Source organism: Pleurodeles waltl, chromosome 6 (assembly GCF_031143425.1).
Source record: "Pleurodeles waltl isolate 20211129_DDA chromosome 6, aPleWal1.hap1.20221129, whole genome shotgun sequence".
In the NCBI taxonomy this organism is placed as follows: Eukaryota; Metazoa; Chordata; class Amphibia; order Caudata; family Salamandridae; genus Pleurodeles; species Pleurodeles waltl.
This window is the reverse complement of record NC_090445.1, coordinates 971,162,203-971,175,548: the sequence shown is the minus strand read 5'-3', so window position 1 is coordinate 971,175,548 and position 13,346 is coordinate 971,162,203. Positions and strand designations below refer to the sequence as shown.

Sequence of the window (13,346 nt, the reverse complement as noted above, 5' to 3'; positions counted from 1 at the left end):
AAAAGGGGTGCTTGTAGATGTGAATCCACTAGTCTCATTTTGAATGCGGTATTACAAGTGAGGAATGCAATATTTTATCATGGTGAAGCATCATAATTAATGTTAATCTGTAGAACTTTTGTTATAACTGCAGAATACAGTGGATTGCATTAATAATTAAAATATGCATTTTGGAATTTGTACATTTAGAGAAACATGAACTTCAGCTTAAAGCCACAGGGTGGAATCCAGGAAGGTGGTGTCAGACTTTCTTCATTCCGTGGTAAACAGAATGAGAATCATTGAGTGTGGTGATAGTAACATGGGATATTTTCAGCTTTAGAATCCACCTTTTTGGCAGACTCCTAGGGCCGTATTTACAGGCCCCTAGTGCCACAGGAGCATCACTTTTAGTGATGCTCCTGTGGCGCTGAGCACAGCGCCATATTTACAAGGTGGCGCTAAACCACTTTTTGTGGCTTGACCCCACCTTGTAAATACGACCATTTCCCACGCAGCACTGTTTTTTGGAAGGAGTGTGCAATGGGTGTGGCTGTGGGCGTGCCACAGCAACACCCATTGCATTTTGACGCTGCCTCAGATTTATGAAATCTCGTAAACCAGAGGAAGTGCCAAAATCTAACACCACCCCCAGGGGTGGCGTTAGCAGGGCGCAACGAGGAGGAATACTTTTATTCCTCCTCGTTTTTTGCCACACATATAGAAGAAGCAAAATGACAGAAATAATTTTGGCACAGCACCTCGCTGCGCCACTTTCCTTTAATCTGGCTCCTAATTTATTTATTTAAACTAAGGAATTATTAAACCTAGTTTAGATTGCAGTCAGTGCTCACAACAGACATCCTTAATATCATTCTGTGATTTCCTTGATTGGTTAAAGGCTTAGAAAGGATTTGCAGAAACAAGTAATGTTACAATACGTTGTCAAATATTTTGATTTCTTCTTTATTTCTTTATTTCACAGCTAGTTATAATACAGAGTACACATATTTAAACACATTCGCGTACAGAACTTACCACTAAAAGAGCTTATGAGAATGAACACTGTCCATCACTTTACTTGTGGATACACATAAATAGTCAATTATAAATAGCTGTTTGGCCTTTTCTATAGCTAGTATCCAGTTCACAAACAATACACATCGCGGAAAACTATAGTGCTTCCTTATGTACAATAACTTAACATAAACAAAAACGAAGCAAGGTCTGAAAAATTTCTAGTGCCTACAATTGGGGGGGAAGGTTCTTTGGCAAATCAGGTTTCTTTCTGTGCTGCCCGCTTGGCTTTGCTACTTCCAAGAAAGTGGAAGTAAAGGTGAAGTCCATCAACGGGGTGTACAATGGGGACAGTCTGCATTTTAGGAAAGCTGGCAGTAGCCAGCTCCCACCTGGCAGTGGTCACCAGTTCAATGGCAAGCAATTTGAGGATGACTTGTGCAAGCTCCTTGCCAATGCAGCTTCTGGCACCACCTCCAAAAGGGATGTAATTGAAGCGTCCTGCTCTCCCCTCGTCTCTGTCTGGACCAAATCGGTCTGGGTCAAACATTTCCGGATTCTGGAACACTGCCGCAGTCTCGTGAGTGTCTCGTATACTGTACATCACACTCCAGCCTTTTGGGACCTGATAACCCTATGGGAGAAAAATACGAATGAGCAACATGCATAAACAGCAATCATACATAACGGTGATTAAAATAGCATGATGTGGCAGCTACATTATTCCATGTTAGATATTAAAACATAGCATCCTCTCAACAATATCAGGTTAATATAAGGCTTAAAGCTCGAATTTTAAGTGAAGATGTTAAAATCATTTTAAACCGAATCTCTGGATCCCCTGGGGTTCAGATATGACAGTGAGCATGAAGGCCTTCTTCAGTCAACATGGGTTTTAGTACTTAGGCGGAGCTTTGTGGGCAGATCAAGATTAAATATTCAGCAGCATCCACCTTCTCGTCACACTGAAAGTGGAAGCTTTTACATCATGTACTCATTTAAGTTGTAACAGGAAGCTGGGCAAATATGAATTCTGACCACATCCTGAAAGATCTGTTCTTTCTAACATGCACTGAATAAAAATTAGCTACCATTATCAGTGTTCTTATTGTTTTATAGCTACAGGAACAATCTCCTAGTTAGCTTGACAGATGTCACTGTGAATATTCAGTTTTGATTTATCAGCCCCAATGCTAGATCACTGGTGCACACCACATTATTTTTGGTTGAGGGTGCAGCCCAACTTAAGAAGGAGAGGATGTGGCGTGAGGGCCAGGCCGACTTTTGGATCTAGGGAACCAGGTTCGAGTCTCCTGTCTGCTCAACATTCTGTGATTCTGGGCAAATCGCTTAATCTCCCTGAGCTGACCAAAAAAGAACGTGTCCTTGTGTAACGTAACTGGTGTTCATGAAAAGTGCTCCAATACCTGCGGGTTGAGTTTGCGCTATATAAAACTACAAAACACCTACTAATTGCCTGGAAAATCATTTTCCAAAAGGTATTAATATCTGGCAGGTAAGAACATCCTGTTCCCCAGATTTACACTGTAGCAATTTTCTTTCACTAAAACGTTTTCATTTTTGTTTTTGAACATTTTGCCACAAGCATTTGCATGGCACAATCCACTACTTCATCCGGACATGGATGGATCAAGAGGAGACCCTGATTTAACCTTGGTTATTATTCTCTCCAAGAGATCCTTATAAGGAAGTTTGAAATCAGTGTATTTATCCTAATACGGGTCATTATTAAGAGAGTGTAAGTAAATGCCTCCTTGGCATGGTTACCCCCTGACTTTTTGCCTTTGCTGATGCTAAGTTATGATTTGAAAGTGTGCTGGGACCCTGCTAACCAGGCCCCAGCACCAGTGTTCTTTCCCTAACCTGTACCTTTGTCTCCACAATTGGTACAACCCTGGCACTCAGGAAAGTCCCTTGTAACTGGTACCCCTGGTACCAAGGGCCCTGATGCCAGGGAAGGTCCCTAAGGGCTGCAGCATGTCTTATGCCACACCTTGTGTGTGCTGGTTGGGAGAAAATGACTAAGTCGACATGGCACTCCCCTCAGAGTGCCATGCCAACCCCACACTGCCTGTGGCATAGGTAAGTCACCCCTCTAGTAGGCCTTACAGCCCTAAGGCAGGGTGCACTATACCACAGGTGAGGGCATAGGTGCATGAGCACTGTGCCCCTACAGTGTCTAAGCAAAACCTTAGACATTGTAAGTGCAGGGTAGCCATAAGAGTATATTGTCTGGGAGTCTGTCAAACACGAACTCCACAGCACCATAATGGCTACACTGAAAACTGGGAAGTTTGGTATCAAACTTCTCAGCACAATAAATGCACACTGATGCCAGTGTGCAATTTATTGTAACATACACCCAGAGGGCATCTTAGGGATCCCCCCTGAAAACATACCCAACTTCCAGTGTAGGCTGACTAGTTTCTGCCAGCCTGCCACACACCAGACATGTTGCTGGCCACATGGGGAGAGTGCCTTTGTCACTCTGTGGCCAGGCACAAAGCCTGTACTGGGCGGAGGTGCTTCTCACCTCCCCCTGCAGGAACTGTAACACCTGGCGGTGGGCCTCAAAGGCTCATCCCCTTTGTTACAGCGCCACAGGGCATCCCAGCTAGTGGAGATGCCCGCCCCTCCGGCCACTGCCCCCACTTTTGGCAGAAAGGCTGGAGGAGATAATTAGGAAAACAAGGAGGAGTCACCCACCAGTCAGGACAGCCCCTAAGGTGTCCTGAGCTGAGGTGACTCTTACTTTTAGAAATCCTCCATCTTGTGGATGGGGGATTCCCCCAATAGAATTAGGGACGTTCCCCCCTCCCCACAGGGAGGAGGCACAAAGAGGGTGTAGCCACCAAGGACAGTAGCCATTGGCTACTGCCCTCCCAGACCTAAACACACCCCTAAATCCAGTATTTAGGGGCTCCCCAGAACCTAGGAAAGCAGATTCCTGCAACCTAAACAAGAAGAAGGACTGCTGACCTGAAGCCCTGCAGTGAAGACGGAGACGACAACTGCTTTGGCCCCAACCCTACCGGCCTGTCTCCCAACTTCGAAGAAAACTACAACAGCGACGCATCCAACAGGGACCAGCGACCTCTGAAGCCTCAGAGGACTGCCCTGCAACTAAGGACCAAGAAACTCCAGTGAACAGCGGCCCTGTTCAACAATCTGCAACTTTCTTGCAACAAAGAAACAACTTAAAGGACTTCACGTTTCCCGCCAGAAGTGTGAGACTTTATACTCTGCACCCGACGCCCCTGGCTCGACCTGCGGAGAACCAACACTACAGGGAGGACTCCCCAGAGACTGCAAGCCCCTGAGTAGCCAGAGACGACCCCCCTGAGCCCCCTCAGCGACGCCTGCAGAGGAAATCCAGAGGCTCCCCCTTCACCGCGACTGCCTGTAACAAGGGACCCAACGCCTGGAACCAACACTGCACCCGCAGCCCACAGGACCTGAAGGAACCGAACTCCAGTGCAGGAGCGACCCCCAGGCGACCCTCTGCCTAGCCCAGGTGGTGGCTACCCCGTGGAGCCCCCCCGTGCCTCCCTGCATCGTTGAAGAGACCCCCGGGTCTCCCCATTACTTGATGCCTGTTTGCACTCTGCACCCGGCCGCCCCTGTGCCGCTGAGGGTGTACTTTCTGTGCCTGCTTGTGTCCCCCTACAAAACCCCCCTGGTCTGCCCCCTGAGGAAGCAGGTACTTACCTGCTGGCAGACTGGAACCGGTGCACCCCTGTTCTCCATTGAAGCCTATGTGTTTTGGGCACCTCTTTGACCTCTGCACCTGACCGGCCCTGAGCTGCTGTTGTGGTAACTTTGGGGTTGCCTTGAACCCCCAACGGTGGGCTACCTTGGACCCAACTTTGAACCCTGTAAGTGTTTTACTTACCTGTGAACTTAACCTCTATTTACCTCCCCCAGGAACTGTTGATTTTTGCAGTGTCCACTTTTAAAATAGCTTTTTGACATTTTTGCCAAAACTGTACATGCTATTGTGATTATTCAAAGATCCTAGAGTGCCTAAGTGAAATACCTTTCATTTGAAGTATTACTTGTAAATCTTGAACCTGTGGTTCTTAAAATAAACTAAGAAAATATATTTTTCTATATAAAAACCTATTGGCCTGGAGTAAGTGTTTGGGGGAGAAGCGGCGGTAAGGCCGCCAACAAGCTGGTGGTCTTTTTTTTAGTATTATGACCATGGCGGTTACCGCCATGGTCATCCGCCGCTTCTCCGTTCCGCCCGCCGGGCTGGAGACCTGGGTCTCCAGCCCGGCGGCCGTCACAATACCGCCGCCAGTATTTTGACCCGGCTTACCGCTGTGGATTTCCAGCGGTAGGAACCGCCATGAAATCCATGGTGGTAAGCACTATCAGTGCCAGGGAATTCGTTCCCTGGCACTGATAGGGGTCTCCCCCACCCCCCACCCAGACTCCCTCCCCTACAACCCTTGCCACCCCCCAAAGGTGGCAGGGCCCCCCTTCCAACCCCGACCCCCAACATCACAGAACTCACACACACTCGACACGCACGCAGGCACCACCAACACACACACTGACATACATGCCTACATCCACACACTCAGTCAGACACGCACACCCATATGCAGACATACACGCACACATCCATACAGACATACATACAGACATACACACACTCATTCCCAAAACACGCAACACACCCGCAAGCATACACGCACTCACACCCCCCTCTACATACACAGACGCACACCCCCATGCACCCACACAACACACAACTCCCCCCACCCCCCTCCCCTAACGGACGATCGACTTACCTGTTCCGTCGATCCTCCGGGCGGGGACGGGAGCCATGGGGGCTGCTCTGCCGACACCACACCGCCAACAGAACACCGCCGCGCCGAATCACAGGACGTGATTCGCTGGGCGGTGTTCTGTTGGAGTAGCGGTGGAGGTGGAGCAACCTCCACTTCCCCGCCGCCCGCCAGTATGGCTGTTGGCAGCTCTCCATCCGAAAAAGGACGGAGAGCAGCCAACAGTCATAATACGCCGAGCGGCAAACCGCCACTACTGGCGGTCTTCCGCACGGCGGTCCCTCGGCAGTAAAAAGACTGACGAGGTTGTAATGACCCCCTTTGAGTGTGTGTTCATGGACTTTAAGCAATGTTTTCTTTGATTGTGCTTTTTTATTTTACCAATAAAAACACAATTTGTTAAATCATTCATGTTAGAGTTTTAGAGGATGATCAATCCTATCTGTGGCAGAAAGTTGATGTATAATTTACATAAATGTCTTTTGGGGGGTTTCGAGCATCACAAACCTTTCTGGAATGAAATTAACTGTTTATTTGTAATAGTTGATTTTAATACTCGGCCATAGCTTGTTTAAATGTTTTTTGTTTTGTTCATCATAATTTCTACACCATTGACGTTCTAAGTGTCTTAATTGTTTTTTTTTAATAAATCTTTTTATTGAACGACAAAACAGCCACTGCATCATGTATCGTACGACCATAAAAGACCCATCATTTATAAACAACTTGGAGTAGAAGTACAGTGCTAATCCGGTGTCGAATATAACATCCCAATCAAACATCCCCCCAGGAAGCATGCAGTGGTATACCCAGCTCACTGTCATTGCTCACACCAGGGCACCGCTAACAGAGGATTATTCACTGCCCCAGAAGGCCCCCCACCCATCCCAAATTCTTTTCCATTTCCCAGGGCAACCCCTACTCTCACAGATTACTTTTCTGCACTACCACACAAGTCTAGGTCTGTCCGCCATTCCTGAAGACTAGGCGGGGACTTAGTACCCCACGACTGCACTATATTGCGTTTAACTTCTTTTGCTGCTACGGCCAAACATATTGCCTGCTGCTTTGGTCTAAGTGTCTTAAATGTAACTTAGCCTACAATAGTTCACAAGTGAACCGGAGGCCAGAGATGCTATTTTAGTTGCACATCTTCCTGCACGGTTAGCTCAAATTTAGTGAGAGAGTGGTCTGCCCACATGTACGTGATATATCAGTGTTGGCATTGTCCCAGTTAAGTATCCAAGTCAAGCTCAGTACATGACTTTGCAATTAGTTGGACTTTTAATACGCTGGCTTCATTGTGAGGAGTTTATTAGCTCCATAAAATCAAGGTCTTTGGGTCTCATACTTGAATCATACGCCCAGTTGCTGAAGTCACCAATTATCTTTATTTTTTAGTGATTGATAATTAATGAGCCGCTTGCTTCATTACATAGATAGGAAAGTCACACATTAAAGAACAAGTTACTTACCTTTGGTAATGATTTATCTGGTAGAGATATATTCTAGTTACAGATTCCTTACCTTAGAATTTTCCCTGTGTCAAACTGGATCTGGACATTTTTCTTCGATCAGTACCCTTGCACGCTATTAGGTGGTGTCAGTTGACTCTGCATCCGTTGTGGGTACTGCGATGCCGTGATGACATCACGGTCATACTTAGGCGCCACCCAGGTGCGCTGACGACAGTTTCTTTTCACATCTTTCCACGCCAGCAGCGCAGAGCCAAGAAGAACACTGAAATTGGTGCGTAAGAGCTAAGGGGCTGAAAAGGGAATTTATGTCCCTAGAAATCAGTTCGCAAGTGGGAAGGATGGGTGGGTCGGTAAGCAATCTGCAACTAGAGTATGTGTCTACCAGATTTTTCGTTCCCGGAGCTAAGTAACTTGTTAATCTGATAGAGACTTCTAGTTGCAGCTTCCTTACCTTAGAATAGATACTCAAGCAATACCATCCTCAGAAATGGGCTGCAAACCAAGATCATACTAAAAAGCAGTACTGGCGGTAAGGTGTAAAGGAGACCTGAGTTCCACTTAATACGAAAAGAGTTGCCGAGTGAGTGCCGCCTTGGAAACTCCAATGCACAAAACAGTTGACATTGCATTTTCTCTGCAGAGGCGAACAGATCTAACCAAGGCTCTCCCCACTCCTGAAAGAGGCCTTGCACCACCTCCAGATGCAGATGCCATTTGTGATCGACTATGCATCGACGGCTGAGTTCGTCAGCTCAGGCGTTCAGAGAGCCCGCCAGATGTTGAACCACCAGGATTATGCTCTGATGTTCCAGCCATGTCCAAAGGCGTAGAGCCTCTTGACAAAGAGTCCAAGACCCCACTCCGCCCTGCTTGTTGCAGTACCACATGATGGTAGTGTGTCCATGAACACTTGCAACACTTTCCCTTTTAGAGAGGGAAGAAATGCTTTCACTGCACACCTGATCAACCGGAGCTCCAAAAAACTGATATGGAGTCCGTACTCCACCAGAGACCCCTGATCTCTGCCTCTGCCATGTGGCCGCCCCATGCCAGGAGTGACGCATCTGTCACTGCCATAAGATCTGGTTGGGGAAGGGAGTGGGATCTGCTGTTGACCCAATCGCGTTTTGAAAGCCACCACTGCAGGTCTTTTGCAGTTCCGTCTGAGATCTGGACCATGTCGGAGAGATTCCCCGGATACTGAGCCTACTGGAACTTCAGGTCCCACTGCAGATCTCACAATTGCCATCTGGCCTGTGTCACCAGCAGCATGCAGGAGGCCATGAGGCCCAACAGCCTCAGAGCCATTCTCATCCAAGTCCAGGATAGAGGGTGAAACATCGGAATCATAGCCTGAATATCCTGGACTCACTTTTCGGGGGTGCCAAAACTGCACTGTGTCCAGATCAGCGCCGATAAAAGGGAGTGTCTGAGAAGGAATCAAGTGTGACTTCAGCATGTCTATAGTGTACCCCAGCGAGTGCAAAAGGTTCACCGTAGTCTGAAAGGGGGAGACGACTTTCTGGGGCATGTTCGCCTTCAACAGCCAATTGTCAAGGTAAGGGGAAGACTGAAACCCCTAACCTGCCCAGATTAGCTGCAACCACGGCCATCACTTTTGTGAACACCCAAGGGGTGCTGGTAAGGCCGCAGAGGAGCACGGTAAATTGAAAGTGCTCATGACATACCATGAATTGCAAGTAGCACCCATGGGCAGGCAAAACAGGTATATGGAAGTAAGAGTCCTGCAAGTCCAACACTATTATCCAAGTTCCTGTGTCCAAGGCAGACAGGACCTGAGCCAGAGTGAGCATTTTGAACTTCTCCTTCGTGAGGAAGAGATTGAGGGCGCGAAGGTCTAGGATAGGACATAGGCCTTTATCCTTTTTAGGCACCAGAAAGTAGCGGGAATAACAACCACAACCTACTTCTGGCGCAAGGGCCCTCTCTATGGCTCTATTGGCCAAGAGAGCCGCGATTTCCTCGCAGAGAAGTGTCAGATGATCCTCCAGCAAGCAGCCATAGGATGGAGGCATGGCTGGAGGGGCAGTCTCGAAAGGGAGGGAGGAGCCCCTTCGGACAATCTGCAAAATCTACCTATTCGTCGTGATGGATTCCCAGTGAGGCAGGTGATGGGGAATCCTACCTCCAACTGGTCTGAGATGGGGGGATGGACTAGGAAGACTTGGAAGCTGCGGCAGGGTTGGGGGTAGACTGGGCAGACCTTTGGTTTCCTGTCCCACGAGGCCATGGGATTCCATGTCCACGACTGTGCAGTGGCTGGGTAGCATGTGCCGCTCTGTGGCTGGCAGGGAAAGGACGTGACAGGGAGCTCCTTCCGTGGCCACGAAAGGGGCGAAAGGCGGACTGTGTTAGGCAAGGGGAAGTCACGAGGCCAAGGAGCTGAGCCATAGCCCAGGACTCCTTGAACCTCTTGAGCGCTTTGCTCAGAGGAGACGGATGCCATTGACGGGCATGTCCATAAGAGATTGTTGGACATCCCCCAAAAAGCCAGATGTCCTCAACCAGTCGTGGCGCCTCATGGCCACAACTGATGCAACCTATCTGCCCATTGAGTCAGTCATATCCAGCCCACAACGAATTGTGAACTCAGCCGCATCCCTCCCATCGACTTGGGAGATGATTATATGGGCCTCCTCTGGGCCCTGTAATAACAAGGCTCTCAGGCATGGGTTGTTGGGAATTCACGGTCAGTCGGGTGGGCCGATGGTGGGCGAGTGTTTTATTCACAGCAGCCCCTGTGCTGGGGATGGATCAAGTACCCAGAAGGACATTGGTGAGGGATTCATTAAATGGAACGAGAGGCTCTGAAGTTTAAGCCCCAGGCTGAAGTACCTACGTCAGGAGGTAAGTCTTGACTGCCACAGAGGGAAGCTCAAGGCCGCAGACCTCAGCCGCCCTTCTGACCACCATAGAGTAAGACTCTCCCCTCCGCCGTAGCCACAGTAGGAGGAGAAAGCATGCCATTTTCTGCAAAAGTATCCAGACCACTAGCTTTGCCAATTCCTGTGCCTAGTCCAAGTCGGGTTTGTCTAGCTGGAATTCTAAAGGGTCCAGCGGCCCCTCCAATCCTTCCTCATATTTGTATCCATTATAAAGAGGGTTCAAATCCAGCCTGGGGTTAAGTAGGCCCCATCGAAGTCCGAAGTGGCATCGATCAACGCCGTTCTGGCTCAGAGTCGTCGGGGTGAGGATTGGGTCGACATTGATTATGGGCCTAACCGACGTCAGGAGCGTCGACATCTTAGCTGGTGCCGAGGAAGGTCGCAATCGTACAAATGGCGTCAGCATGGATCCATGAACGGATCCGGAAGGGCCCTCGGAGGTTGGGGCCAGAGCCACAGGTGCAGAACACAAAGGGCCCCATTCAAACCCCCAGGCCCCTAAGGCACCGCAGGGGGATTGGTCTTCCCAAAGATGAGGAGCATGGCCTCATAAAATTATCTTAGCTGGGTAGAGGTGGCTCCGGCTCCCAGAAACTCAGGGAGGCACGGAGCAGACTCACAAGTAGGCTCCGTGGATGTAGGCCTCGAGCGTCGACGCTCTTACCGCATCACATCAGCCAAGCGATGGGGTGAAGTGGAAGCATGTTTAGCTTTCTTTGACTTTTTCTTCTCGTGACTCGAATATTCCAATGATTTGCAATGGGACGAGTAAGAGTGGTGATGACTCTGTGAGCGGTCTCAAGACCTTCCTCTTGAGCGAGATCGGGAGTGACGCGGAGTCCAGCGCCAGGTCGCCAGGTCGCCATGAGCATTAGGGACCGCTCCCTCAAAGACTTCAGATTCATGGCCCCGGCACTCAGAGCATGACTTTGGGTCATGGTCGCGCTCCAGATATCACAAAGTCACCAGGTGCGGGTCCGTCACCAACAGCATGCGGTGACAAGCGTCGCACGTTTTGAAGCTATTCTTTCGAGACATCTCTCATGGCACCAAAGAGGTAAAAAAAATGACAAAAAGGTGTTTCAATGTAGGTTTGCGAAATTTCTTGCTGCCAGTCTCACGGCAAGTTAATTTTTAATTTCATGTATTTATAAAAGAGTGATGATTGGTCCCTCTGAATTACCACTTTTATGGTATTTTGGACACAACTGGAAAATTAAATGGTAGTTTTTTTTCCATGGATGCACATTCGAAAGAGGGTTACCAAGAAAAATGTAGTATCTTAATCCCAGACAGGATTCATAAAACGCTTTGTACAGTCACAAACTGTACAGAGTTGTATCATTTGCGTAGTGGATACTCAAGTTGACTCATGGACACCTATTTTTCCTTTTTATCAATTTCAGAACTTCTATTGACAGGGCACATTACATCCTAGTTTAGGCCAAGTGTGAAATCGATGGACTGGACTTGGTCTACTGCCCTAATTATTCAACTGGGTAGTGTACAGAAACCTCGATAACAGAGTATATACCGGATGCGAGGCTGGTGAAATCTCTCAAAAGAGTTGCACCAGTATAGGCTTAAGTTAGTGTTCCTATTTTTACATTGCTGATATGATAAATGTAATAATAAAGTTTCATTTAAATTCTCACAAGGCTAGTTTTCTAACCATTTACAGATTACACCATGCGTGTGAAAAGGACCTCTATATTTCAATTTAAGCTTTGCTTCCTTTTTCAGAGGTGCACAGCTTGTATGTCCACGATGGCAAAACTAAAATCATAACGTGTGGTGAGCACCTCCACAAGGTTTAGCAAGTGGCTGAGCAGGCAAAGAGTTGCTTGCCTGTGAGAAAGGAGTTAAATAATTAGTGCTTGTAGAATTGTATCTTTACTATGCTACTAATGTGACCTGGTGGCACTAGAAAGAACATTGTGACAAAAGAGACAGCAACGAATATGCTTACTTTGACAACGTTTAATTAAAACATTGGAGGTCACTCAATCGAAACGTTTATTAAGGTCTGCAATGCAAATATAGGGCCTGATTCTCAAAGGTAAACGTACGCTTTTTTGTAAGTTTACGCTTGTTTGCTATTCACAATGTTATTTTACTAGTAGTATCTTTACAACTGTGGAGTCTGTGCACATACAAAGACAGGACTGTCCTACCTTTTTATGTGCAGAGACCCCACAGAAAGAAAGATACTGCTTTAAAATACCTTTGTGAATAAAAAACAATTGTAAACTTACACAAAAGTTTAAGTTTATCTTTGTGAATAAGGCCCCTAGTTTCTAATACCCATGTATGAGGTTTTGATCCGTGCTTTAAAGATTCTTTAATGTCCACTACCTATAAAAAGCGTGTTGGCAACCCAGGCACTAAGAATGGCATTGGATTTGATACCACTGGAATATTACATGTAATTTCAAATATTGGCTTTCTCTTTTGAGTTAAAGGAGGAAGCCAGGATATTGCTGGTGGGCCATGGATTTTCTGAAATGTGTAGTACGATGCCGTTTCCACTGTCAAAAGGATTTCAAAAATGTTAGCTGATACTCATTTTGATGAGAAGACGTGTATCTATGGCTTTGTGGAAATTGACAATTGCAGATACAAGCAATGACTTTGTGAGTTAAGTCCAGGGGACCAGTTGTATTTGAGCGAAAAAGCTGCATGGTCTTCATATTTGGAGTCTGAGAATCTGGGGTGGCTTATAGCAGTGGAATAACAGAGGCACCCGCAGCCCCTGCGGTGCAGGGGGCCCCTGAGCTCCAGGGCCCCCCCTCAGCACAGTATGCTGTCACGGGCAGTAGGCCCCTGACTGGATCCAGGGAGGAGGAGGTCCCCTCCTGGTACTTTGCAGGAGGTCACTCAAGTTTCCTTACACCACTGGCTTATAGTTATTTGATAAGGATGCTCTTGATATTTGAAATATATGTTAATAGATTAATGATGGACTTTGTATTTGTACATAAATGTAAAATTATATGCTTGCAACAAAGTCTAACAAGGTAAGTGTTTTAGTAAATGCCTTTTAAAAAGCATTTGTACGATTGCTTGAATCAGATAATGGATTTTTTCAGTAGATTTTATCATTTTAAAGACAATTTGACTAATTAACAAGTATAATCAGGTAGTGTCAT

General features: G+C 47.2%; 1 protein-coding gene across 2 annotated transcripts in view; it reads right to left on the bottom strand.

Moving 5' to 3' along the window:
* Positions 1–959: 959 nt before the first annotated feature.
* Positions 960–13,346, bottom strand: part of CYP26C1 (cytochrome P450 family 26 subfamily C member 1) — a 66,093-nt gene continuing 53,706 nt past the window's right edge. The window contains exon 7 of one of the 2 annotated variants that reach the window (XM_069239816.1): positions 960–1,630. In XM_069239816.1, the coding sequence (XP_069095917.1) occupies positions 1,256–1,630 (375 nt within the window). In that variant the 3' untranslated portion in view covers positions 960–1,255. The remainder of the gene's footprint in view (positions 1,631–13,346) is intronic. The other variant, XM_069239817.1, reaches the window with a different exon arrangement.